This window comes from Strongylocentrotus purpuratus, unplaced genomic scaffold (genome assembly GCF_000002235.5).
Source record: "Strongylocentrotus purpuratus isolate Spur 01 unplaced genomic scaffold, Spur_5.0 spur5_scaffold_6, whole genome shotgun sequence".
Lineage (NCBI taxonomy): Eukaryota > Metazoa > Echinodermata > Echinoidea > Camarodonta > Strongylocentrotidae > Strongylocentrotus > Strongylocentrotus purpuratus.
This window is the reverse complement of record NW_022145612.1, coordinates 18,293,139-18,320,582: the sequence shown is the minus strand read 5'-3', so window position 1 is coordinate 18,320,582 and position 27,444 is coordinate 18,293,139. Positions and strand designations below refer to the sequence as shown.

General features: G+C 38.2%; 3 protein-coding genes across 5 annotated transcripts; all 3 read right to left on the bottom strand.

Moving 5' to 3' along the window:
• Window positions 1–236: 236 nt before the first annotated feature.
• LOC100891338 lies at window positions 237–7,957 on the bottom strand. The gene is made up of 5 exons (XM_030973372.1): window positions 7,391–7,957; window positions 6,675–6,863; window positions 5,333–6,000; window positions 2,025–2,469; window positions 237–1,346 (listed from the first exon to the last, which is right to left on the bottom strand). Exons 1-5 carry the CDS (start codon window positions 7,755–7,757, stop codon window positions 763–765), a joined length of 2,253 nt encoding a protein of 750 aa, XP_030829232.1. The 5' UTR covers window positions 7,758–7,957; the 3' UTR covers window positions 237–762.
• A 1,990-nt stretch (window positions 7,958–9,947) lies between these two features.
• Window positions 9,948–12,742, bottom strand: LOC100891418. The gene is made up of 2 exons (XM_003724126.3): window positions 12,018–12,742; window positions 9,948–11,730 (listed from the first exon to the last, which is right to left on the bottom strand). Exons 1-2 carry the CDS (start codon window positions 12,565–12,567, stop codon window positions 11,099–11,101), a joined length of 1,182 nt encoding a protein of 393 aa, XP_003724174.2. The 5' UTR covers window positions 12,568–12,742; the 3' UTR covers window positions 9,948–11,098.
• A 4,423-nt stretch (window positions 12,743–17,165) lies between these two features.
• Window positions 17,166–26,578, bottom strand: LOC583649 (ras-related protein RABF2b). Of its 3 annotated transcripts, none has more exons than XM_030973337.1 (7): window positions 26,339–26,578; window positions 24,138–24,580; window positions 22,743–22,839; window positions 21,378–21,541; window positions 20,699–20,728; window positions 20,205–20,330; window positions 17,166–18,987 (listed from the first exon to the last, which is right to left on the bottom strand). In XM_030973337.1, the coding sequence occupies exons 2-7, from the start codon at window positions 24,178–24,180 to the stop codon at window positions 18,743–18,745; spliced, it is 705 nt and encodes a 234-aa protein (XP_030829197.1). In that variant the 5' UTR covers window positions 24,181–24,580; window positions 26,339–26,578; the 3' UTR covers window positions 17,166–18,742. The 3 variants fall into 3 exon arrangements, with proteins under 3 accessions (XP_030829197.1, XP_030829196.1, XP_030829198.1); XM_030973336.1 differs by having other exon boundaries at window positions 24,138–24,575; XM_030973338.1 differs by having other exon boundaries at window positions 24,138–24,418.
• Window positions 26,579–27,444: the final 866 nt, after the last annotated feature.

Below are 27,444 nucleotides of genomic sequence, written 5' to 3'. Positions count from 1 at the left end.
TTTCTGACAAGTTGATACAAATGTGTCCAGTCCTTTTAATCAAACCAGAATTCACATACAGTATTGTTACCAGTCACCTTCTCTCGGACAGCATGTCAATGACAGGATATGTAAGGATATACAGGATTTCTCCCTTTCTTTTGTTAAAATTCTATTTTTGGGGGTGGGGTGGGGGTGAGCACACTACCTCCACAGTTGCTGACATGATAATAGTGGATTGGAGTAAAAAAAAAAAAAAAAAAAAAAAAAAAAAAAAATGCATTCTATGCATGCAGCATATACTTATTTTGCAGGGTAGGTGAATAAACACCCACCCGAATCAAATTTGTGAAACGATACTGCCTACCCCCCACCCCTCCCCCCCAAAAGGGGGGGGGGGGCGTTTAAGAGTAAACCCTGGTAACATCTTTTCAACGAATATTATGAATTCAATGATGCTCTCTATCAGAAGAATAAATTATTAATACAGACACTTTCTCTTCTAATGTATACCGTGTTGTTTATATGTCATGAAGAATCATTAGTAATAACTTGGAATTTGTTTTAATCAAAACACACTAAGTAAACATGCATGTCGTTAACCTGCCATCCAACTGTCACCATCATGAGCAAGGTCATTGTCCAAGACTAGTTTATTATTAACTGATTTATAGAATCACTAGAAGCTGGTGTCACACTAACTCTCAGGGCAACTCCTGCTCTCAATGCACCTACTTGTCCATTCGATGTTCATCGAGACCCCATAGGCACCACTGATTAGGTTCATTCGTGAATCACCGTTTCCCCTGCAGATGCATTCTCCCTGTACGCTGGGGGAGGTTCTGGAAGATTAACCGTAGCTCCCGGCACCATGGAAGGATCCTGTCCTGGGTGACCTTCAACAGGCCCTGCGACAAACCCTGTATTGGTGGCCGGTATGGTCGTCATCACCAGGACATTTGTCTGCGGCTGTCCTTGAGTCAATGCGTTTTGGAGCCTGATATTCAGCTTCAGCTTCTTGTTGGCGTCCCTGACAATCATTGGCATCTGGATGAGATCGGTGATCCACCCAAACCCGAAGACACCAAAGGTGCAAAGGTAGAGGATCCCCCTTGATTTATTACCCATATAGAAGTGATGGAGCCCAAGGAAACCTAGAGGAAACGCCAGCAAGTATGCATCGGATGTCTTGTAAGGGTCCTCTCCAACCCGTACACCTTTCTTCATGAGCTTCACATCAGTATTAGCTTTCTCAACCATGTAGGAGAGTCTAAAGATGTCCATGAGCCATCCGAAGAGAAAGAAACCAGCAGAGCAGGCCTGAAACGTGCCGTATCGCTTCCGCCCAAGGTAGAAATGGTATAGACCTGTATATGCAACAAGAACGTTCATTTTGTTTATACTTGTTTGAAGGAAACAAGGTACATCCAACATCACGAAGATATAGTTCCGTGAACTTTAAATATTTTATTCAGATTTTAAGTGAGACATAATATATACTTAATGGCCAACCGTGCTTTCATCATTAAACTTCTAAAATAGCAATCAAACTGCACAAGAGGAAAGTTCTGTTATTATTTTCAGTTTGTTTACTTCTTTGTTTTACTAAATACAATTTTCATCAATTGAAATTACTTTTAAGTTATCATGTACAATTTCTGCCTAACTTGAGTGCATTTTCTGTCAATATGTACTTTACAGGAAAAATGAAACAAATTTAAATCACATAAAAGATTAATTGGGTAAATAAAATCGTTTATTCTATCTATTCTCGTAGTGTTATATTGTCCTAATATTGTACAGTAAGTAATGTTTTAAGAAATACTCGATTTGCAAAAAAAAATGTTTTTGTAATATCATTCAGAATGTTTGTTGTGACCAGGTCTGTGGAAAGGAAATGTGTACTTTATTTATACATACAAGGTACGCGTTTACACTTACATCTTCTTTTTTGTTGTTGTTAATAACTTAAAGTAATCTTATTCGAGATAAAGTGAGAATTGGTTCGCTTAAAGGCAATCCCAGTACATAGCCAATTTACCTACCGAAGACGCCAAAGGGAGGAAGCCAGAGGATTATTGCATCCAATAGGGTCTTATCAGTGAGGTAGCCAGGATATTTCTTGCTGTGGAGCCAGTGGCCCTTTGCCCTGGCTTCAGATGTGTCCTGGTTACATCTCCTCACAAGAGCTCCAATCCTGCACCAATCAATGAACCAACCAAAGCCGAACAGTCCCAGCGTGAAGGCGTAGACGGTCCCGAAGAACTTCCTGCGAAGATAAAAGTGGTGCGCGCCAAACAACCCCCAGAATGGCAGGCTCAAGAAGGTGGCTAACCCGAATTTTCTGTCCTGGGCGGTATGGCTAGGTGTGAGGTAGACTTCATCTGTGTACTGAGGCATGTTGCTTCGGTCTCTATCCTCCTGCTCGTGGAATTGACGGTGAGCCGTCTGCATGTCTGGGACCTCTACCTGCGTCATTTTGGATCGATCCTATCCGCTATAATGAATGGAAAAAGGCGGCAACAAACAGAGCAAAAATTATCTTCAAACGGTTGCCGACGTTGGTTGATTAATTATGAGCTCACATCATCCATTAGGTCTTTGCGAACAACCTCAAAATTCCAATTCTTTTCTTTACCAAGAAGGGTTTATGATCGAGGTAGATGTAGTGCTGTTGTAGTTCGAGGCCTGTAATTGTCTTCATATAGCAAATGACATCATCTTAAAGGCACATGACTATACCTCGTATGGGCGGCCGTCCGATCAACAAACAAAGGAGATAAATTAGTTGTATATGGGATGGGCGCAAAGATCGATTGGAGCTGTTAATTATTAGACATGGCTCGATAACAAAAAATGGTCGTGTACATTGTAAATAGTATTCCGTTTTGATACCGACAACTTTACAGTCTTGTGTTTACTATTAGTATCTAGGATACTCCTTGATGCAAAGTCCGATGAAAGAGCAATGGTGCTCGGTTAAAGCCAAATTAAACGAATAAGCAATCTCTATATTCCTTTTGATTCGATTGCAAATAAAATTGTTTGAATTTCTTCTGTATCTTTAATAACACATAAGATCAGATTGTTTCCCTGTTGACGTCACAGACACACCCTTCCATTTAGCCTGATTAAGATGACTATTTTAAATGGTCAGCAAATAATATTGTATGCTTATACACATAATACAGAAGTGTTGTCTGTCTCTACTCACACGGTCAGAGAAGCTGCATCTATTTGTCTAGTGGAGCCTCATCTAGAATATGCTAAGTAGCGTGTGGGGTCAACAAAATAGAAGAATTTAGGAACAGAAGCGCAAGATTTGTCACCGGCAAATATGGAACAGATGTCCGTGTATCATACTTGAATAGTGAATTAGAATGGCAACCACTATATATACAAAATCGTTTTTGGCTTGGCAGTTTTTTTGGCGCTCAATTTTCTTCAACCCTGAATACATTAAGCAACCCCAGAAGATTCTAAAGGGACACTATAGTATCTCCATCTCAAAAATAAGATGCAATGCGGATGTTTATCGGTTCACCTTCTTTCCAACCACCATTCGGGCCTGGAATCTACTTCCCCCAACATTGATGCCTGCAATTCAGTAGAAACCCTCAAAACCAGACTCTGGGAAGCAATCCAAAGGGGTAATAATCATAGTTCCTCCCTGCAAATAAAAATGTACTAAGTACACTATAAACAATCTCTCCTAAACGCTAAGGTTCTTATTGGTAAACAACTTCCCACTTCGAGGATCAGGACCAGAAACAGAACAGATTCAGATTCAGACATCAAGAAGCACGCATAGATCACAATACCTCCGTTTACTGCACAATCGAATATACATTTTCCACACTTGCTCGAAATCGTAAAATCATTGATAATAATGATAATATTACTGGTACCCTCCTCCTCACAATGATGATGATGACGGATGTCGATGGTAATAATAATAAACGATGATAATGATAATGACAATAATAATATTAATAACAACAATAATAATGATAATAATGATAATGATAATTTATTTTAAAAAAATTATTTGCCTTTTTCCTTTACCAGAGCCTCCCTCGGTCAGTCGTTTGCATCTCTTCCTCGTGCTTTGTTTCAAAATAATTTTTTTGAAACAAAGCACTCGTATATAGCCCGTCTCCCCTACCCCTCTATCACCCCCCTGTCTCTCTCTCTCTCTCTCTCTCTATCATCTCTCTATCACACACACACACACACTCTCTCTCTCTCTCTCTATCATCTCTCTATCACACACACACACTCTCTCTCTCTCTCTCTCTCTCCACCTCTATTTCTTCTGCCTTACGTCATCCGTTCCCAGTCGGACGCTCCACTTCCTCTCATTCGTCCAAGTGAAACCTTTCGCTTTCTATGTCTTTCTCTCTGACCCTTCCTCCCATCTTCCTGTCTTTCTCTCTGTCTCATTCTCCCATCTCACTCTTTGCCTATTTCAGAGAGACCCTAGCCCCCTGGTATATAGGTCACCCCTTTCCTTGCATTTCGTCGCACTTCAACAATCACTGATAATGCAACTATCAGCCCGTCTCTTTATTTCGCAGTATTTTTCTCTTGACTCGTCACCCTCTATATATATAACTCTCCTTTTCTCCCTCTCTTTTTTTCATTATCTCTCCATGCATTCTCTCTCTCTCTCTCTCTCTCTCTCTCTCTCTTTATCCTCAATATAATTGCTATTGAGACAATCATACAAGATTGGAAGCAAATATACAGATTATAAGGTACAGGGTAATTTTATGCAGTATACAAATCTTTAAATATTTACATTAACATCATTAAAATACAATACCAACGACAACAAAAAACGAAGGAGAAGAAGTAGAATAGAAAAAGAAAGATATAACAAGATACATGATCATAAAAAGCGAGATAAACATTACAAAGAAATACATACGTAAAATAGTGAAGGAGGTAAATATGAATAAAAACAAACAATCAAATTCTTTAATATGTAAAAACGGACCGTGGATAGTAGAATAAAACAATTAAGCATGCGGTCAATCCTCGGCCTTTTTAAAATACTGATTCAACAATGATTTGTTTTAGAGGCTGCACGAACAATATTCAAAATAAACACACCATCACATCGCAATTTGACAATAATGCATTTTTTTGTAAATTTTCCTTTCATGAGGTAAAGTTGGATTAGTGACCAGAAGATCAAACTATTGTCCCAAAGTCAAAGCTCAGATGCTTCTACGATGATAATTACACTGATAACAATTGAAATTATCTTAATATATTCGATATTTCTGTTTAAATGCTAGCTCTTTGAAGTAGTACCACCCGACATTCTTAGACAACAATTTTTTTCTTAGACAACGATATCTTTCATCTCCTTGGTCTCTGCGGGTGACGACGAAGCATTTTGCCCATATCCTTGTGCCCCCATACTCCCATCACTGGCTACGATCATGACGCTTTCACCCTCTCCAGCCTCAGGTCTGTAGACTGGTGGTGGCTCGTTGATCCCACCCACAGCTCCAACTGCCTCTCCTCCAAGGACCTGCCCACGGGCGTCACCCGGACCGTTGGTGTAGCCTGAGTTAGCAGACGTCACTACGACGGTGGTATGAATAGTGCTGGTCTCGTTATTAGCCGTGGCGTTCACCAAACGCTGATTCAGCTCCCGATTCTTGTTTGCCTCCGACACGATCAAAGGCATCTGGAAGAGGTCTGCTAGCCACCCTAAGCCGAAGACCCCCACCGTGCACAGGAAGAGGACTCCCCTCCGGGTGTTTCCCAGGTAGAAGTGGTGCAGACCAAAGATGCCGAGAGGGAAGGCCAGTGTGTAGGCGTCACAGACCGAGTAGGGAGGGTCTTCTACCCGGATACCTTTCTTCATCATGGCGATGTTGGCATTGGCCTTGCGGACCATTGCAGGAAGGCGACAGAAATCTAGAAGCCAGCCGAGGCCGCAGCGACCGAGTGTCAGGGTGTGGAAAATGCCATAGCGTTTACGACCAAGATAATACTGGTAGAAACCTAACGTGAAAACATTACGAAAGAAATTGAATTACTTTAACAGAAAACTAAAAAACATAAATATCCTTATTAAAGGTATAGAGGATTTTGCGTTTCAATCGAAATCAATTGTTTATTTTTGGTTTAAAAAATGGAAATACCACTACCCAAGCGACTCGGATTCTTTGCATAATGCTTGTTCAAGCCTGTCATCGACCAATGCCATAACACAATAGCTATATTACCACATCACAATGATGCCAACTTCTTGTAATATCTAATTCAAAAATTCGAATTTAATGGCTAAATCTTCAATCGCACGAGTGACAGAGGCCAGCAAATATGATAAAAGCATCATGAATAATTACCGTAATAAAAAAAAACATATATGAAATAGAGCACGGTAAGAAAAAACATTTGGTACAAACATACAATAAGACGCAGTAAATTATGTTTGCAACACAATCGTAACTACTTCGAAAAATTCAATATCATATTGTACATCCCATAAAAATCATGTTCTTATTACTTAATACGTTTTTTTAATGTTCGCACATTTCATAAGGTGATGGACAAGGCTATTGAAATTGCGGTATAGGTTCATTTTTCGAGAGTCTTTGCATTGTTTTTTTTTAGATACTTCTTAAATGTGGCGAGAGTTTGGCAGTTCTAACGCAAGGCAGGAATCGACTTACCTAGCAGCCCAATCGGTGGAAGCCAGAGCATATAGGCATCACAGAGTGAGATCTTGGTGAGAGGACCATGGTACATGGGACTGTATAGCTGGTAGCCATTGATCTGTGCTTCTCGTGTCTCTTGGTTGCATTTCCTGACGAGAGACTTGATACGAAACCAATCAATCAGCCACCCGAGACCACATAGTCCTGCATGGAGAAGAAAAGGGAGGTGGAACCAGTAAGCTCACAAAGACGTGTCGTATCAAGCGATTGTACATATCATTTATCATCTTCATTCTACATCAAAATATTGCCAATCCCCCTTAATATGACCACTTCCACTTTTGTTATTGTATTGTTAGCATCTTCAAATCGAACTATTCAGAGTAACATTATTTGGAACCCTAATATTTTGGTCCTTTGTTGGCAATAAATTGATGGGGAAACTAAGTCAGCAATCAAATTTGAATATTCTTGGATCCAGTGGCTCAATCGGTTTGTCCATGCCCTCATTATTTTCCCCTCCCCCGTCCTCCTCAAAACGGTTCGATCCCCACCACTGCTGCTTAAATCAAATCAAGTTATTCATAAGGTTTGTAATCCTGATATCTTGACACAAAATTAATCAGCAATCAAATTTGAATAGCGGTGGCGGCACTACTTTTCCCTGTCCATTATTTACCCGTTTTAAAATACCACTATTCGGATCAACAAATCTTAAGAAATCACATTACCTAGTGTAAAGGCATAGATGACGCCGAAGTAAGGCCGATTGAGATAGAAGTGATGCAGTCCCAGCAACCCAAGGATCGGAACACAGAGGATGACAGCCAGAGTGGTAGACTTGTTAAGGGCACTGACAGAAGCATGGAAAGGAACCACCCTCACCTGGTCTGGTTGGATGTTGGGAGCTTGTTGAGGAGGCTGCTGAGGCGCCATGGGTGGGTGTATAGAATACTGGGTGTTGTGCTGGTACGGCGGATTAGGGTATGGATAAGTGGTAGACGCATGAGGGTATACACCTGGATTCTGGTTCTGGTATCCACCTGTTTCTGGTGTCACTCCTCCTTGGGGTATAACTTTATCTGAAGTTGACGCCATTCTATCGTCTGATAGTAAATTAAATTTTCACCTCTTTATGATAATTATACAATATCACAATGCGCTCCAGGCTAAGATAAAGTATTAAGAGTATCACTGCATTTCCATATCCCTTGTCCTTCGCCGCAATATATACTACGTACAAATGTGTCAATGATAAAAGACAACGGAAACCATCTGGAACTCTTATCACAAAATGAGAACGCTGAAAGAGTGAAGTTCAATTTTATACTTCGCCGCGTACCTCGAATGTTTACCTTGTTTTTGTGCACGACGATCTCTATCTCGACGGTGAGTTTGCTCAAGTCATGGGGTCTCGCGATATTATAATACAATAACTTCCACATTACCTATATTACTAATATTACAGTATGATGTCATCATTGGAGTAATCACCTGATGCTTGTTCCCGCATATTGTCTTGTTTGCTTGTTCAAATTTACCAATCTAAGATTGGTGATTTGTGTTAAGAGGTCTTGAAAGTAATGCCCTTGAAACCACAATATCCAATATTCGATTGAGATAAACATCATAAAGTAAGTTGGGTAAGATATGATAATTGCTTTATTGCATGTTAACAATATTTATACTGTTATTCAGTAATCGTATTCTTGAGTTGGCCATGTGACGTAAATGAACCAAAATCCTCACTACTGTATAGCCCTTCAATTGAGATAAACATGTTGATGGCAACCAAAGATGCATCACATTTATCGGCAAGCCCTGCATATTATCACGTCTTCTTGATAATGCGAACGTCAATTTGATATTCTCATTCTTTTTCTTATTTATTGTCAAATGTGTCAATTTTCAAGCCATCTGGACCTCTCCATGCAATTCTGACTACGAGAATATGTGCTTTCAATACCCCCCCTCCCCCCCCAAAAAAAAAAAACATAAAACATAAAACAATTCATAATAATTATGCCAAGAGACGTTGTCTTTTGTCCACAAGATCAATAAGTCAGTCTCACTCTCAATAGAAGCTTTCATTATTTAGCACGTCATGTATATCAGTTAGTATATCCTACATTTATTCACGGACAAAACTAATTTCATTGCCAAGGGGGTCATATTTACAGTTTAAAGTCCAGTTTTTACTGAGAATATATAATGATAATGGCGCTGAATTAGACAGATGAAGCGGCCATAATTCAGTTACCGATGTCTATAGAAAATATTGACCATGTAAAGAGTAACAGAGAAATAGCGTGATCAAAAGAGGGAGGAGGGAAGGAAGGGAGAAAGAAAGAAAGAGAGGGGAGAGAATAAAGAGAAGAAAAGAGAAGAGAGGGAAGAGGGTGGGATGGAAGTAGGAAGAAAAAGAAGGGAGGAGAGAAGAGAGAGAGAGAGAGAGAGAACGCCAACTGATTAGAGTTTAATGACAGAATCGCAGATATAGAAGATGAAATACTGACAAAAGCGTTACGAAGCATCAATCTTTATGATATTTTCCATGAAGTCAGTATATTATCACCAACAGTAATCACTCTCATTCTCGTCTCCACTAAACCCTCAATTGCATCAACACCAAAGTAGGTAAAGATGTTTAAGCATTAATTTTATTCACATCATCATCATCATCATCATCATCATCATCATCATCAATTCTATTGCACACCATCATCATCACTCATCATCATCATCATCATCTCTATTGCACACCATCATCATCACTCATCATCATCATCATCTTCATCATCATCATCATCATCATCATCATCATCATCATCATCTCTATTGCACACCAGGCGCGACCAGCATCATCACTATCATTATAATCATCATCATCTCTATTGCCACCAGCATCATCATTATCATTGTAATCATCATGACCATCATTATCATCATCAACCTTATTGTCAATATCATTGTCATCATCACCAACACCATGAGCCTCTCTATACTTGAGCCTCTCTATAAACATGATCAAAACAATTTTCCATTATTATATAATCATCGGACTACGAATGAATGAATGAATTATTCTCCCCTCATCATCATCGCCATCGTTGTCATTATCATCATCATCAATATCACCATCATCATAATTGTTACCTTTACCAACCACCAACATCACCACTGATACCATTATCATCAGTGTCGTTAAAGAAACCACCATAACAACTTTTTTATTTTTAAATCTCGTATATAAACATGTATATATTTATTCTTTATTTACAATGGGAAAGAGGCAACAAAAATAAATATGACTCGTCGAAATAAAAATATTATCTGTTGTACCGTATATACACACCGTAAAGGCAAGAAAATAAAAAGACCTGAATATGATTAAACATATATGTCTGTAATTAGTATTGTATTGATAGTTGTGGTTCTTAATTTTGTTAGCTTTAAATTATCGTGATCAATTGTTGCTAGCGTGGCATTAAAAAAAACAACATATAAACAAAGAAAAAAAGGAAATTGTCGTGTTTCAAGAGGCAAACAACGTGATATTTAAAAAATCTTGTTCCAATGAATTTACGACATTAATATTGTCATGTCTATCATGTGGATTGGATTAAACCACATGGTTTCAACCAATTCCAACCATTTTAAAGCATTTTTGTCCCAAAAGTATATTGTACATGCCTAGTTTAATTCCTCTTCACTTGTCACATACAAAGATTTAACTCCACTCGGATCCCGAAACCAATGATGAATTGTCTTCTCTTTTTTTTTACAGTAAAAAAAAAACAATGAAATAGAAAGGAAACAGAATTTGTATCGTCTGAAGCTATTTCCCCATTTGATTTTGTAATTTCTGGCAGTCCAATTACATACAAGAACGTTCGTGAGAAGAAAAGCATATTGATACGCTCACTGATACAGCTCTTCGTATATCTATGTACAAGGAATTATTCGAAAGGTCTTTAAACCTTAACAGATTCATTTTATTGAACCTGATATGATATTTGGACTTTGAAGGCTCTAAAATGTACTATTTATAACCAGTCTATAACACAATCCAGTCGACATGAGGATCAATTGATAAGCTAATGGAGCAGCACCCTCCGCGGAAAATATATTTGAAAAATATTGGGAAATCATACATTTTAGATATTCAATGAAAAAAAGGAACAAGATAGAAGGTACATGATTTTATCTCATAATGAAATTATTTTTTTCATCAACATGATCCCAGATAGAAACCATTATAATTATAGTGCCTATATATAGTATCTCATACGTTAAGTACAAGAGGGTAATGTAGCACATTTTAAACAGTAATTAAGGTAAATACTCTTGGTTTATAAAATATGTATTAAATAAATAAAAAACTGATGTATGTAATTACAAAGGAAAAGCCGAGTACAAAATTTGATAATGTTATACATTTATCCTTTCGATACATCCATCGAGTTGTAGCCATTTTGTGGTGGAATTTGCGCACTTTGCACATTATATTCATGATTATCTGGTCGCCCTGATGTCATGCAACTCCTCTCGACAACCTCTCCGGTGGTGTTGTAGGCTGCATAAGCAGGTGGCTGCTCGATAAGGTAGCCAGTCGATGCTTGGTATCCACCACCCGCGGGTACGACGACTACAGTCGTCGTGGATGCCTGATTTTGCTGGTGGGTGAAAGCTCCGTTCAGTCGTTCCCTCAGCTCCCTTTCCTTGTTTGCCTCGGAGACGATCAGAGGCATCTGGAACATGTCCACAAGCCAACCCAGACCAAAGACACCAAGCGTGCAGAGGTAGAGGATGCCTCGCTTGGTGTTACCGAGGTAGAAATGATGGAGTCCGAAGAAACCTAGAGGAACAGCTAAGAAATAGGCATCGAGGAGAGAGTATGGTGGCCTTTCGACCTTGATACCAGCCTTCATCCTGGTGACCTCCTCGTTGGCCTTGCGGACCAGCCACGGCATGCGGAGGAGATCGAAAACCCACCCAACAACGTTTAAGCCGAAGGAGAAAGAATGGAAGCTGGCATACCGAGTCCGACCAAGATAATAGTGATGGGTGCCTGCACAATAAGAATAAGAGTAAATATGATAAGTGTGAATGAATTAATGTGACATGCAGGTTTTAAAATAAATACATTTATTACATTATGTCTTTAATTGGTATCTACCTACCGCTTTCAATGCAACACAATTTTCTGGATATATTGACGACGCAAAAAGACACTATCCACTGGAGTTTCTAAACTTGTGTAGGTTATTCAAAACGACGATTTACATTGCACGCCTTAAGATTTAAGAAAAACCATCTCGACCACAAAGAATATAACTATTTGAAAACAACACTCACCGAACAAGCCGAAAGGGGGCAGCCACATTAGGTAGGCATCAACCAGGGAGATCTTCCTCAGAGGACCAACGAACCTTTCAGTACAGAACAACCAGTGACCCTTCTCATGTGCCTCCTTCAAGTCCTCGTTACACCTCTTCACCAGGCACGGAATCCTGAACCAATCAACAACCCATCCGATGCCAAAGAGACCCAAGGTACTGCAGTAGAGGCCACCAAGCAACGGTCTGTTCAGGTAGAAGTGATGCACTCCGAACAGCCCCAGGATAGGGATGCAAAGGATGACTGCAAGGGTGAGCGATTTGGGAGTGTATCGCCTACTCTGCAAGGCGAACGGGACCACCATCACCTGATCGAGGTCGTAAGGCAACACACTCGGTGGTGGAGCCACAGGCTGGGTGGGGTAGCAGTAGGCCTGCTGGTATGGGTGTTGGGTACCATGTTGGTATTGTGGTGCTCGAGGGTAGGACGCGGGCTGCGATGGCAGTTCAGAGGTTCCAGTCCCCGTTTCGTTCTCAAAGAGATTGCGTTTATCGTCTGTCGTAGACATCTTGAATATGGTTAAAATGCTCTAGACAAAATAATATGTAGATTACTAAATGCTCGGATTAAATGGCTAAACACAAAATACAATGTCCTCTAAATATAGCTGTAGAGCTAGCTGCACCTACCGAATGTCTGTTTATAAATGCGAGGGTCAAAATAACAGCTATATTAACTGCGGATCTGTGTTCCGATTCAACAAAGGTTGTATTGTATTATCAGCAGACAGTAAATTAATGGGAGGCACTACTTGTTTGTTTGTATATACGGTCACAAGAAGCTTAATAAAATACGTCATCTATCGTAAATAGACAATGACACATTTTCCGTACGGAACGACGCCCTCGCTGATAAAATAATCTAAGAAGCGTCGATATACATCGTATATGGTGAACACGTGCAGTCTGCTGTCGCTGGGGTGTTATTTAAAACTTCAGTGCTGAAAAAAGTGGTATACAAATAAAAGGTATAATTCTGATTCTTTATTATTACTGCTACTTCATAAGTATAATCGGGATATCCCTACAAGTTATCTTTAAAAAAGATATCGGTGAGAGAATCACTGGCGGATTTAGCGAGAGGGGGGGGGGGTGGGGGAGGGGCATGCACAACCAGCCCGTGTCCCCATCCCTACCCCTTTGAAACTTAAGTGGCATAACTTTAGTATCAAAGTCCAAGAACGTGCCCATTTTTGTGGGTAATGGCCCTTTTTTCTGTCTTGTCAGCTAAGTCAGGAGGTACCGAAGAAAACCCGATGAGTTTGTTTGGGGTGAATGGTGACGTTGTCATCAAGTTTTCGGAATATTTTAATATGGTGCACTCTCTACCACTTTTACAAAATCCTGGATCTGCTCCTGATGAATTGACTCTTAAAATTTCCATTGCCCTCCAGGGGCGGCGATTTTTTTTTCATGACCGGGGAGGGTGGACGAAATGCGAGTGACCAGTGGCGTAATGAGCAAAAACTTTTTTTTTTTTTTTTTTTTTGGGGGGGGGGATGTAGAAGAAAACAAATCCGCAGTACAATCACTCTTATATGTTACATGCAGCATGCGGAACGTTTTTTTCAAAGTGGGAGGGGGGAGAGCTAAAGTATTAATGATCAGGCGGAGTGTAGCGAGCGAAGCGAGTGGAGCGTAACCTTGCATATCGGGTCCAGTGGCAAAGGCCCGGCGGGGGTCCAGGGGTGGAGTCTCCGGAAGCTCAGGGAATTTAGGCATTTATTTACGGTCAGATGATCATATTTTGATACCTTTGTGACACTGGCAGGTCACTAATTGGCGTGGGGTCCAGGGGCGGAGCCCCCTAAGCTCAGGGTTTTTAAGCATTAGATTACGTTCAGATGAGCATCCAGGGACTCGCCTTAGGGCCCCTTGTGGTGTTCAGGGATCAGAGCCCCCGCAAGCTCAGGGGTTTAGGTATTTAATAACGGTCAGATGATCATTATTTTGTGACACGTGTCACTATTCTTACTTTCCTTCTTTCTATTTCTCTTCAACATAATTTTTTTATAATTTTAATTGGGGTCAACTGCCCCAAGCCCACCCCCCCCCCCATTAGTACGCCAGTGCGAGGGACGAGGGAGCATAGTGAACGCAAAGGGGGAAGATGGCGGCAGTGACTACCCCCTCACAGGTTTTTGTAGGTTTTGTCGTATTAAATAATTACTTTCCTTAGCAAAACTATAGTATAAAACCAACCCCTTTTTCACACTTCACTTTTACTTTGCTGGTATTTAAGTGTGCAGTCCGAAGGGTTGTAACTATCAGTTTAGTAGGTAAATGTTGGTATCAGCAGGGAGCTTGGACATGAATGGGATTTCTATTTCCCACTCTAGACCTCTGTCACATACGTGTATATTGATATCATTATGGGCGTTGAACATTTGCAAATATCGGCCTGGCAAATATATACGGTATAGACTATGTTGTAGTGACTCCTAACTGAAAAGAGCACGCGGAATATTCATTTTTGTAGCACCGATCTATTTCTATAACTCTTAATCTTTTAAACATACAGTGTAAACTGTGTTTACTTGATACCAACGGAATACAGATATTCTACAATATTTACTTATTTGCACTTGTATTAGTCTAAACGTTGCACTATTGGGCCCTCCTGAGCCTAAAAGTGTGTTGCAGTCTTTAGTCAGTATTTGCTATTTGTTTTGTTCATTTTTTCTAATTTCCCGGGGGGTGGGGGTCCCCCTTCACAAAATTTAGGGGGAAGTGTCCCGCCCCTGCTGGAAAGAACACACTCATCAACAGTGTGAATCACACTGTGAAATCACACTGTGATTCACAGTGTGAAACACAGAGTGATTCATATTGTGAATGAGTGTGAATGAGTGTGTTCTTTCCTTTTTCGATTATCCACACTGTGAAACGCAGTGTGAAACGAATCGACCACAATGTGAAAACGCCCCAATTTAACATTGTGGAGCACAATGTGAAACACTGTGTGATTCACACTGTGAATGAGTGTGAATGAGTGTGTTCTTTCCAGCAGGGGCCGCCCCCCGGATCGCCGCCCCTGTTGCCCTCATTCTTACAGTTCTATATCGCTAAATTTTTCTATAAACATTCTCATAATTATTGTGGCTTCTATCTCTATTTTCCCCTACCACCCCACCAGTGTGTAGCCTTTTACAATTTATGTCACTATAAACTCTTCGTGCAGGACTACCACCTTTTATCCACAGAAAGACTCTATCAATCATCTAACATACCAATTAATCAATCAAGCAATAAATAAATCAATAAACCTATCAATCAATCATTCAATCAATCATTTAATCAAGCAACCAACCAATCAATCAGTCATTCAATCATCAATCAATCAATCAATCAATCAACCATCAATCAACCACTCATCAACCAACCAATCAATCAGTCAATCAATCATCAATCAATCAACCACTCATCAATCAATCAATCAACCAATCAATCATCAATCAATCAATCAACCACTCATCAATCAATCAATCAATCAATCATCAATCAATCAATCAACTACTCATCAATCAATCAATCAATCAATCAACCACTCATCAATCAATCAACTACTCATCAATCAATCAATCAATCAACCACTCATCAATCAATCAAACAATCAATCAGTCAATCAATCATCAATCAATCAATCAATCAACCACTAATCAATCAATCAATCAATCATCAATCAATCAATCAATCAATCAATCATCAATCAATCAATCAATCCATCAACCACTCATCAATCAATCAATCAATCAATCAATCAATCAACCAATCATCAATCAATCAACCAATCAATCAATCAACTACTCATCAATCAATCAACCAATCATCAATCAATCAATCAATCAATCAACCAATCATCAATCAATCAATCAATCAATCAATCAATCAATCAACCAATCATCAATCAATCAACCAATTACCAATCAATCAATCAAACTCAGAATAATTATTTATGAATGCACTAATGTTCAGATATGCTCAGGACCTCAAGTAAAATTACATAATTCTCAGTGGAAACATACATTCCACGATATTACATCAAGTGAAATAAATGAAATCAAATTCAAACCAAATTGAATTTGGCAAAAATACATCACATTTAGACAACTTTAACACAATGGCGGATCTGGGATTCTAGGGTATACCGTGTGAGTCAAAAAAAGTTTACACCTAGAAAATTGCTAATTATTTTTAAAATCACCTATGAACAGTAAATTATTTTATATCTTATGAAAGAGTGTTTTATCCCAAATCATTTGGTATCATTTTTGTGTGGGATGTGTTCACGCTTGGATGAACAAGAGGCATTGTTTGCGAGAGTGCAAAAATCGACTTGCGTCAAAGTGATGCCTACAGTATACATTATGTCGAAATTAGCGGATCGAGAGAATGAATTGAATGTATCAAATGAAATGCATTGCAGAAGCTTTTTGCAGAAGCAAAGTCAAGCACACACACATACGCGCGCACAAATGTTCGTTGATATTTGATATTCGATATTTGATATGTGTGGCATGATTAAATTTGTTAGGGATGTTATTTGGATCTGCAAATACCGAATTAGTACCCAAATCCCAATTGTTTTATTCAAACATCACATAAGCAACTTTGGCGCAAGTCGATTTTTGCACTCTCGCAAACAATGCCTCCTGTTCATCCAAGCGTGAACACATACCACACAAAAATTATATCAAATGATTTGGGAAAAAACACTCTTTCATAAGATGTATAATAATTTACTTTTCACAGATGATTTTTAAAATAATTAGCAATTTTCAAGGTGTAAACTTGTTTTTGACTCACACTGTATAGAGACACAATCATGTCTGACATTCTCTGATAAAAAAAATGCTAATTACAACAAACAAAAAAAACACACTTCAAGTGCCTTTTGGGGTTTTTCGTTTCTGCTGGAGTCGAAATATCAAGGAACACATATTTTGTTTACCTTTTTTTTTTATAGATATGTCAGAATGATTATGCAAAGGGCTCGTGCCCTCGTGCCCCACCACCAAGATCCGCCATCGTAGTTAATTTGGTCTTGATTAATAATTGTTACATAGTTAGTTTTATGAGCCCTTATAAATTATATACAAAAACAATGTATTGCTACCATCGCTTCATCGCCACTGATGTCTTTTATTTCAATAACTATCTATACAAAGCTAAAAACACAGTTATCTACTACAGCGTTTGCCTATATTGCTCTTATCAACTAACACTCAAAATTGATTATCAAACAAATACGGTATAAGTTATATATATTTAACCCGTAGACATAATTTTCGATTAAAAGGTGGATAGGGCACTTTGTAATGCAAGGTATATATAATATCATTCTGCTTCTGAAAAAATCTGTTCCTGATGTGGATTGTAGTTCTTGCCTTTTTTTTAAACTATAAAGGAATGTACCCAATACAGTTAAGTATATTGCTGAACAAGTTCGTCGGAATTGTTTAAATTATTCGGGAATAAATTCTATGACATATCCACAAAGTATTTCGAAGTATGGTTCAGACACTTTCCTGGCAGCCTGAATATGCTGAAATTAGCTGTCACTCTTGAAAGAATGCATGATTATCACATCGTATGTATGTAACGAATATTTAAAACAAATCATAATGTTGTAATTCCTCAACAATCTTTAGCAACTCACAAGTCGTCATCCGGGGCAAGAGGCAAACCCCGATCCTTTACAATTATTGTGCCCGTATACAGTGCGTCCCAGAAAAAACGAAACCGAGAACTGTCGATGTTTTATCATAACTTAATTAATAACTTAATCATTCGACTCATGCAACTCATATGATGCATATTTCATGCATGTGTGATTAAAAGCAATTTGAAGAGAGAAAAACAAAAATTCATTTGGCGGGCGGTATCTAAATATCAAAGAGAAAGTCATATTATAGAAAGTTAAATTTATGCCCTTTCATATGAAAGAGGAGGGTCTAAGCTTTCCAAATATGTGTCATTTATTTATTATATTTTTGATTAAGTTATGATAAAACATCGATAATTCTCGGTTTCGTTTTTTTCTAGGACGCACTGTATATCAGAAACGTACATTTTTCTTTATGATAATCGTCTTGTGTGATGTTGTTCAAATTGTATTTTCATTTTTATATCCTTCTAGTGGAAATTAAATGCACTTCTTATCTCTCCTACCATGCCTACCAGTATCAAAGGTGTTATACTGATCTCATGACAATGGTCTTTCGAATTAATATGCATGAACAATTCAATTTTATCAAATTTTCTATTTCTATTGCAACTTATACTGAAATCACATGTTTGGTTAGTAGCGGATATAGAAATGTACGATACGAAGCTATTTCAGACCGCTCCAGAAACTACTGGAACGCAGCTCTCTTTCCAAAAAAAGAGAGTTCGTTCAAACTCACATTTTCTGAAAATTAAAAACAATTGCATGATAAAATTCCAATTAACAGATCGCGTATAATAATAACAACGGGATGGCAGCAGCACAAAGTCCTTGCTTGCATCAATCATCGTTTCGATACTTTCAAAAAAAAGTAACCTCGCATTATTTGCTTTTTTTTTTAGAGCCACCAGACTCCAATATTCAAACCATCTTGCATCACTGTCTACATCATATACCGCTGTTATCTCGGACTATGTATCAAAAGTCTGATATTGCACGTTTGGAATGATATTTCGTCATGTCCCGCAGCAACCTCTTCCATTTCTCTCCATTTCCTCCTCCTCATCATAGTCGTCTTCTCTAAGAGTTCCGTCTTCTCTTATCTTGTCGCGGAGTAGCTGTAGATGAGGTGGAAAGGCGGTGATGTCGGCGGATTGACGTCGGCTTGTGTCGTATGGTTTGACGGTCATACCAGATATACTTGTGCTTGATGCTAAGGAGATGAGAGCCAGAGCGACGCGGAGAAAGGCCTCGGAGATACCTACGTCGGACATCAAACAAAGATCGAGTGTAAAATCTAATGAAGTTTTTATCATTGTTGAAAATGTATATAGAAGAGAGGTACTACGTTTCTTTTTAATTGTTTCTTTTTTGTTTCTTTTTTTAATATGTGTTCTGAAACAAGTATGTTTTTGCGGTGATTTAGTCATCCATTTCTCTCAATGGAATCTGTCAACAAGGCAACAAGAAGAAGGAGAGCGGGAAGAAAAAGAAGAAAGGAAAAGGAGGAGGATGAGGGGGATGAGGAGGAGGAGGGGGAGGAGGAGGAGGAGGAGGAGGAGGAGGAGGAGGAGGAGGAGGAGGAGGAGGAGGGGATGAAGAGGAGGATGGGGAGGAGGAGGAGGAGGAGGAGGGGGAGGAGGAGGAGGGGGAGGAGGAGGAGGAGGGGGAGGAGGAGAAGGAGGAGGATGAGGAGGAGGAGGAGGAGGAGGAGGAGGAGGAGGAGGAGGAGGGAAACAGGAGTAGAAGAATAATAAAAAGGAGGAGAAGGAAAATAAAATGATGAAAAAAGGGGGTGACGACGATGACGGAGAAAAAATTAAGAAGAAAAGAACAAGAGAAAGATGAAGAAGAAGAAGAAGAAGAAGTAAAAGAAGAAGAAAAAGAAGAAGCTTGAGGTGTAAAATCTAATGAAGTTTTTATCATTGTTGAAAATGTATATAGAAGCGAGGTACAACGTTTTTTTTTAATTGTTTGTTTGTTTCTTTAATATGTGTTCCCAAACAATTATGTTTTTGCGGTGATTTAGTCATTCATTTCTCTCAATAGAATCTATCAACAAGGCAACAAGAAGAAGGAGAGTTGGAAGAAGAAGAAGAAGAAGAAGAAGAAGAAGAAGAAAGGAAGAGAGGAGGAGGAGGAGGAGGGGGAGGAGGAGGAGGAGGAGGAGGAGACAGAGGAGGATGAGGAGGAGGAGGAGGAGGAGGAGGGAAGCAGGAGGAGAAGAATAATAAAAAGGAGGAGAAGGAAAAGAAAATGATGAAAACAGGGGGTGACGACGATGATGGAGAAAAAAATTAAGAAGAAAAGAACAAGAGAAAGATAAAGAAGAAGAAGAAGAAGAAGTAAAAGAAGAAGAAAGAGAAGAAGAAGAAGGAAAAGAAGAACAATGATGAAATGCAAATATTAAAGGAGAGGTAAAAAATAAACGGAAGATGAAAATAGGTTGGTAAAGAAGAAGGAGGGAGCTATATACACCTTCATCTTTGAGTGCAGATGTCTCGAAGAAGAGCGCCCCGATGCTGGCTGCGTAATGCAAGCCTTCTTCAGAGGATACTTGCCGGTGATCAGCTAAGTCCGATTTGTTGCCCAGTATGCACATTACTGTAGAAAAATATATAGAATGTTCTAATTGACACCTGTTTTATTTCTAATCAGATGATTTCAAGTTTAACTGCTGAGTAATACAAGATTACTGTACTGTTTATACAGATCTCCAATCTCCCTCCTACCTGCAATATCCACGGATATTTGTTGTTATCAATGCTTGGTGTGCTTCTAGGATCCATGATACGGTTTGAGGGAGCAATGACCCTCTCCTCCTCCCGGGCCTCCCCCCCCCCCCTCTCTCTCTCTCTCTCCTTCTCTTTCTCGGGCGCTCTCTTCCAAAATCATGAGCTTGCTACCACAAGGCAAATGTTACAATATTATTATTAGCATTTATTCATATTTCGTAAAATGAAGCATATTACCTATTGGACCGTCTATATTCTGTTCGAGTTCTGCAGGTAAAAAGAACAAACATAAAATACAGAGTATATTATTCAAAGCAGATTTTATTTATGAGTTGATCTTATCTGGACATTTAGGCAGTATTTACTATTTCCAATGAAAGAGGCAAATATTTATAACGATCATAAAAATAGAAACAACATTTCCTCCCTTAAAATAGAGAAGGGAAATTGTTGAACGCATATAATATTGAGAATAATGCCTATAACATAATCAACCATGGTGGCGGTTTAATTAACAATCGAAATGGTTTCAATAATTATTTTCGATAGGACAACAATGGCAATGGGGCAAAATAAGATATCAAGACGATGTCTCGATATCTGACAACGTATACATTAATAGTCCCGACTCTTAATTAAAGCAAAACAAAGTAATTACATACACGGGTGCAAATCTTGATTTAAATCTGTTAAGCATGTCTATGGTTCAAGCATGCAATCGGGATAATGACCTCTTTAACAAAACGAACGTAGGAATGGCAGCAAAACGAAGATGAAAATCCAAATTGCAAATTCAATTTTCATTTCAAATATAGGGAAAAGACATACATGTATGGCTGGAAATTCCCTTAAATTCTCCATTCTCTTAAAACAATACTCTGATTCAAGTTCTCTTTATCCATGCAGCACTACTTACCTTCGGCCCAGAACTTCATATTCTCAAATGTTTTAGAGTCTGTAATGTCATAGACGATGAAAGCTGCGTTTGCCTTGCGGTAGTACATGGGAGCCATGGCTTTGAATCTCTCTTGACCTGCCGTGTCCCATAGATGTAGCTTAACTCGATGGTTATCAACGTTCCTAAGAGTTAAAGAAGGATGCATATTGTTTTATAATACTACTACTACTACGAATAATAATAATTATGGTTATTTATATAGCGCCGGTATCCGCCAGGTTCTGACGCTCATGGCGCTTTACTGGTCGTAGCCGAGCTGCCAAAGTAACTAGCGCTCAAGCATATTAGGCATCCATTTACACCTGGGTGGAGAGTGGCAAATGTAGATTAAGTGACGAAGTTATGACGTGATCATAAGTTGTAACTGAATATTTATGGCAACTCTCCGTTTTCCTGATATTCCAATTGTTTAAATATCAAACAGTATTGTTTGCAAATCGTTATCTCAAAGATTCGATTAACCCGATACTGGATAATCTGCACACAATCATGACGTCATGATTAATCGTGTAAGGAAAAATAGCTGGCGCTAGACAACAAAGGTCCTGATACCTGGTATTGAAAATGCATACAATTCGTGAATTAATTATCATAATCCTGTTCCAATTCAAATCTAACGTCCTTTATATTGCAGATGATTTCAACCAATAAAATGAAGCATAACGAAGTAATAATAATCGGATATGAACTACGAACTTATGGCATTTAATCATGCCTATCTTTTCCAGAAAATGGGACGAAATAGTGTTATAATACTACACCTGCAGCACGAATGGTCGGAAATGATGGGGTCATGTTCCCTTTAATTGCGGTAGGATTCATCAGGGGGGAGGGGGGAGGGGGAGGGGGGGGGGGCAGGGAGAACATTTTTATTTTCATCTTTATTCAATGTTATGACTTTTGTTATATTGGTTGTTGTTGCTATTTTAACGTATTGTTTATCATTGAATTTTTATCAAAATCAATGATTTTATATGTAACAGAATGTTTTCTTTTTTTCTCGATTATGTGTAACTTAGTTCATCGAATGAAAAAATAAAATACTTTCTAAAAGCAAACAAAAAACAAATAATTCAGTATAAAAACAATACGATCGCAAAGATTGTCATGAAATGGCCATTTAAATAGGCAACTGTATTGCATTATATGCTCTGCATAATTCATGTTTGGATCATTATGTCATTGTCATTGTGTGCACATTTCAATTTCATATAACTTTATGTTTTATTTTCGTCGCGTCTTTACGATCGACTCCAATCAAACAAAAAATGTCGCAAAAATCAAAACCATCAAAAATAAGAATGTTTCAACAACTGTACTTACATTTTGAATGTGAAGAAAGACGCCCCCACAGTTGGACTAACTTGATTACTGAAGATTTTTCCGACATACCTCACAACAATGCTTGTCTTGCCCACGCCTGAAAAGGAAACAAATAGTTCAGATATCCGTATAGTAAGATCATTAGTCAATTTTTGTTTGAATAATCATTTCCTTATTCGTTGCCCTATTTATCTAAAAACTTGCATTGCTTTTAAAGTGATTATACTCTATCAAAATCATGCGACAAAACTCTACAGCTTTACCAGTTAAAATATATATGTTTGCCAATTTGATTATAATTCTAGCAATTTCAAAATTAAAGCAGAACGTATATTGCAAATGAGGCTGAATTATGACTGTTATGAATTTAAATTATATTACTTTTCACCAGTGTATCAACCTGATTTGCTCACTAAACCTTGCTATCAATCCTGAGTATATACAGTCGCTCATAATTATAGTTGGAATATTTTTGTTTTTCCCCAATTTATGGAATTATTTTTAAAATAATTTAAAAATAATAGATCTAGATAATAGTATACATTCTCAGATTATTGAATAATAATTTTCCAATGTGTGTTTTGCGTGACTGCTAAAGCATGTGTATGCTACTATGCTTGTCAACTAGGGGACCTACGCCCTTAAGTCATAAATGACAGAAATGAGGATTAATGCCCCACAAAAGGGCACTAGTATAGCACATCGACACGGTTTTGATCCTGGGGCCTCACAGTTACGAGGCCATTGCTTTCTCACTGAGCCATGACTGTACGCAGCGGGGGCTAGGGTAGGGGGCAGTTTCCATAAATATTTTAAAAAAACAAAGAAAATGCACTAAATTTTCGACTATTTATTGCATTTTACCCCGGTCCCCAACATAAAAAAAAATCCTCTGGACGGCCATGCATTATGACTCAAGGCATGGGCACACAGAGGATTTATTATGTTGGGAACCGGGGAAAAATGCAATAAATCATTTATTGTATTTTCTTTGTTTTTCTAATATTTATGGAAACTGCCCCCTACCCTAGCCCCCGCTGCGTACAGTCATGGTTCTGTGACAAAGCAATGGCCTCGTAACTACGATGCCAAGGATCAAAACCGTGTCGATGTGCTATATTAGTGCCCTTTTGTGGGGCATTAATCCCCTTTATGTCATTTATGACTTAAGGGCGTAGGACCCGGCTATTTGATAAGCATAGTAGCATACACATACTTTAGCAGTCACGCAAAACACACATTGGCAAATTATTATTAAAAAAATCTGAGAATGTATACTATTATCTAGATCTATTATTTTTAAATTATTTTAAAAATAATTCCATAAATTGGGGAAAAACACAAATATTCCAACTTTATGAGCGACAGTGTACATTGTATTTTGTTTGAACTTACCTTCATTGCCCAAAATTACGACTTTAGCTTCCAGAGCCTTCATGATGTGTCCACTTCTAAGAAGTACAAATAGCAGTGATATCGAGTTGGGAATTGTAAAATATCCAGTGAGAAGTGAGGCCAATCTTTCAAGATAGGGACAGAAGCCAGCCGTCAAAATTCAAAAGCAGACATGATTCCACGTCGAGAAAGGGTCTTGCTTGATCGTGCTTGATGTCGCAATCGTTGTCGTATAAAGTTCTGCAGGTGAAACTGTTTTTGTATCCTTATTCCATTGCAGCCTTTGGTGACGTGTGGAAATGTCAGAGTATGAAATTAGATTGACGAATTTATTTCCTTGTTTTTTTAATGAGAATTGTTTTGTTTTCAGATGTAGAAGCTCTCGTGACTGAGACAAAGTATCCACTTAACGCGTTAAGTCTCTTTATATTCTTGGATCTATTCTTGGAAAATTATAGAAGCAGAAAATAGAATTATAAAACTGCATGAGTTGAGATGAAGTGGAATAAATTGAACGCGTCGTATACGGGTAAATCTTTAAAAAGAAAAATGACAAAACAATATCCTTGAACAATGCACAGGTCTTATCATAACAATATTTCGATAATAATCATTAAATCATGACATAGCTGAAAGGGAATGGAGGAAGCACCCCACTATTGGCCAAAATAGAGGTAGCAGCAAATAAGAAATAATAGGAAAAAGGACGAAAGAGAAACAAATATTGAAGGAAAATAAAACAGAGGGAAAAGAGAAATACAAATCTTGGTCTATACATTCTTGTTTGTATTTTATCCACCTGTAAAAGCCATGCCCCCATGACCCCAATTTGTCCCTCGACGACTGGACTATAACACTATACGCCTGTACATTTAACAAGTCACATTCAGTCTTCAAGTGCAGTCTCCGAATCTTTTTACATAGATCTTAAAATGCATAGAAAATATTTTGAAATTTCAGCAGGTAAAATTTATTTTCGGATGATAGCATAAAATAATTTGCGCCTTAATTAGCCTGAAGAAAAGTTATTTTTATGCATGGATGAGAAGTTGGTGCAAGTTTTTCACCTTTGCCTTAGTTAAACTTTACGGGATTATGGGGGGGGGGGGGGTTAATCGTAATGGTAATATAACATTTAGATTGAGGGAAATTGGGACAAAATATTTGATGAATCATATAGTCTTTTCAGCCCCCTAAAGTGTTTGATTAACATTGATCGGTTGATTTCGTTGGCACAAATAAAAACTAATTTTTATTTTGTTGCTATGATAATTTTGTGTAAGACGTAAGCAAACAGAGTAATGTTTGCCGGTGTATACCTAAGGTTACCTCGATCGTCCAGTCGATTATAATTAAGATTTAGTTACAACACGTAAAGCACTTAATAATTTTGTACACCACAAACTCGTTAAAGGTAATACAAAGTTTTGGTATGGAGTTATGAATGTGGTTCAATTGAACATATTGGAAGCATATGCGATCCTACAATATTCAATGATCGTTGTCGCGGTTGAAATCGAGTCTAAAGTCATGAAATTGTAAATAATAAGCTCTTTATGTTATATAGCTCCCTCTCAAGGTCAAAATATTAATTAAGCCATAAAACAATGTTTCTTGACTAAAACCGACCGAATGGGTATTCCCGTTTGGAAATTATATATCACAACTACATATTCTGAGATTTTCATGGTCGCAGCTACCATTGTACGGCAGTAAGCGCTATTTTAAATTCATCAGAATTTACCGGGAGCACCGGTAAATTTTTATATTCAATTTTTCTCGAAATCAGAAGTGTTTTAGGGGCTAAATTTCCTTGTGCTTATAATACATCCACATGAACATCCAAATATATCAAAATTTAAAAAAATCACTATCCACCCAATTTTCATAATTTCCCAAAACTTTGTATTACCTTTAACGACCAAGACATATATATAAAAAGTTAAGGTGCACAACATTATGGGCATGCTATGCCAGGATACGTACATGACTTGTACATTCCAAGTATAAGAATAAATTAGTTTTACTAAATACAAATTGCTCGCATAATCAATCGCATGCAATTTAGGTCAACGAATTGGGTTTAATTTTGCAATTTCTGTCTAAAAGAGGATCTAAGCATAATATTATCATTAATCAAAACTTTAAAGTTCGAAACAAGAACACTAACAAACCACAATCGTCAGATAAAACATACTTACTTCTTCGTCCGCCTATTGAAGCCACTATCCAGAATCTCTTGACAATATCATTTTCAGTTTTGATTCATTTCAAATAAAAGGAATAAATGAAGACGGTTGTTCCTAATTAACTCCGTTTGGAGCCGAAGTTGGTGCAGAACGAATGCAGTCCTATCACGGTGCATATACAAACCAATATCCCAAAGTTCATCAGTGTAATGGTGGACTTTGTTCCTTCAAGATTATCTTCTAATGATGACCTCGTGTATATTCTTCTAAGGAGATCAACAAAAACGTGTTACGTCGGTCTATGTTTTATCGATGACCTAATAAACAATGATTACTCTTGTAATTACCCGAGTCTGCGATAAAAAAACTGCAGCAATATTGCCGGTATAGGCCCCACTATACCAGCACTGAGGGCTTATATTTACACAGGGTTAGATATACCAATTTTATGAAGAAGGAGCCATCTTTATTATCATCGTCATCTGATCATTTTTGTATATTGTTCTGGATTGACTTTGTTCAGCAATTATGATTAAGTTTTTTTTTTAAAAGGCCCTAATTGGAATTTGGAATACAACAGTAACGTTTTATAGACTTTGATCATTTTGGTTATAGCTATCATATTAATGTATTATTTTCAAATATCAGGGGCGGATCCAGGAATTTCGTCCCGGTGGGGGGGGGGGGGTGAGCACACGTGGGTTGAGAGGACATATATATATTTTTTTGGGTCCAAAAACGACTCAGCCAGCCGCTGAATAAGCGGGGGGGGGGGGGGGGGGGCGGGGGGATAAGAGTACATTTTTTTTTTGCTCCCGAAAATTTGAACATCGCGCTGGACGCAAATTCGCTCGGGGGGGGGGGGGGGTAGTGCCCCCTGTGCCACCCTGGATCCGTCCCTGAATATGTTATCATAATTGATGATGATAACGATATCCTAACAGTGATGTATATGAATAGTGAGTATACAAAGTCATAATGATCAAGATAGTTTTATCAACATTTTGGTTGGCACATTATAATGAATGCACATGAGGAACAAGTTTTCAATTAATCTGTTTTTCTTTTGATATGACTCTGTTTGTGTTTTGTTTTATTTGATGATAATGATTTCAGTT

Excerpts from the sequence above, each read along its gene's own strand:
- LOC100891338 (XM_030973372.1), bottom strand. The coding sequence starts at position 7,757 with ATGGCGTCAACTTCAGATAAAGTTATACCCCAAGGAGGAGTGACACCA. Across the intron at positions 6,864-7,390 it reads CATCTATGCCTTTACACTAG|GACTATGTGGTCTCGGGTGG; the intron begins GTAATGTGATTT and ends TTCTCCATGCAG. Across the intron at positions 6,001-6,674 it reads TCCACCGATTGGGCTGCTAG|GTTTCTACCAGTATTATCTT; the intron begins GTAAGTCGATTC and ends TTTTCACGTTAG.
- LOC100891418 (XM_003724126.3), bottom strand. The coding sequence starts at position 12,567 with ATGTCTACGACAGACGATAAACGCAATCTCTTTGAGAACGAAACGGGG. Across the intron at positions 11,731-12,017 it reads GCCCCCTTTCGGCTTGTTCG|GCACCCATCACTATTATCTT; the intron begins GTGAGTGTTGTT and ends CTTATTGTGCAG.
- LOC583649 (XM_030973337.1), bottom strand. The coding sequence starts at position 24,180 with ATGAAGGCTCTGGAAGCTAAAGTCGTAATTTTGGGCAATGAAG. Across the intron at positions 21,542-22,742 it reads TCTTTCTTCACATTCAAAAT|GAACGTTGATAACCATCGAG; the intron begins GTAAGTACAGTT and ends TTTAACTCTTAG. Across the intron at positions 20,729-21,377 it reads TATGAAGTTCTGGGCCGAAG|AACTCGAACAGAATATAGAC; the intron begins GTAAGTAGTGCT and ends TTTTACCTGCAG.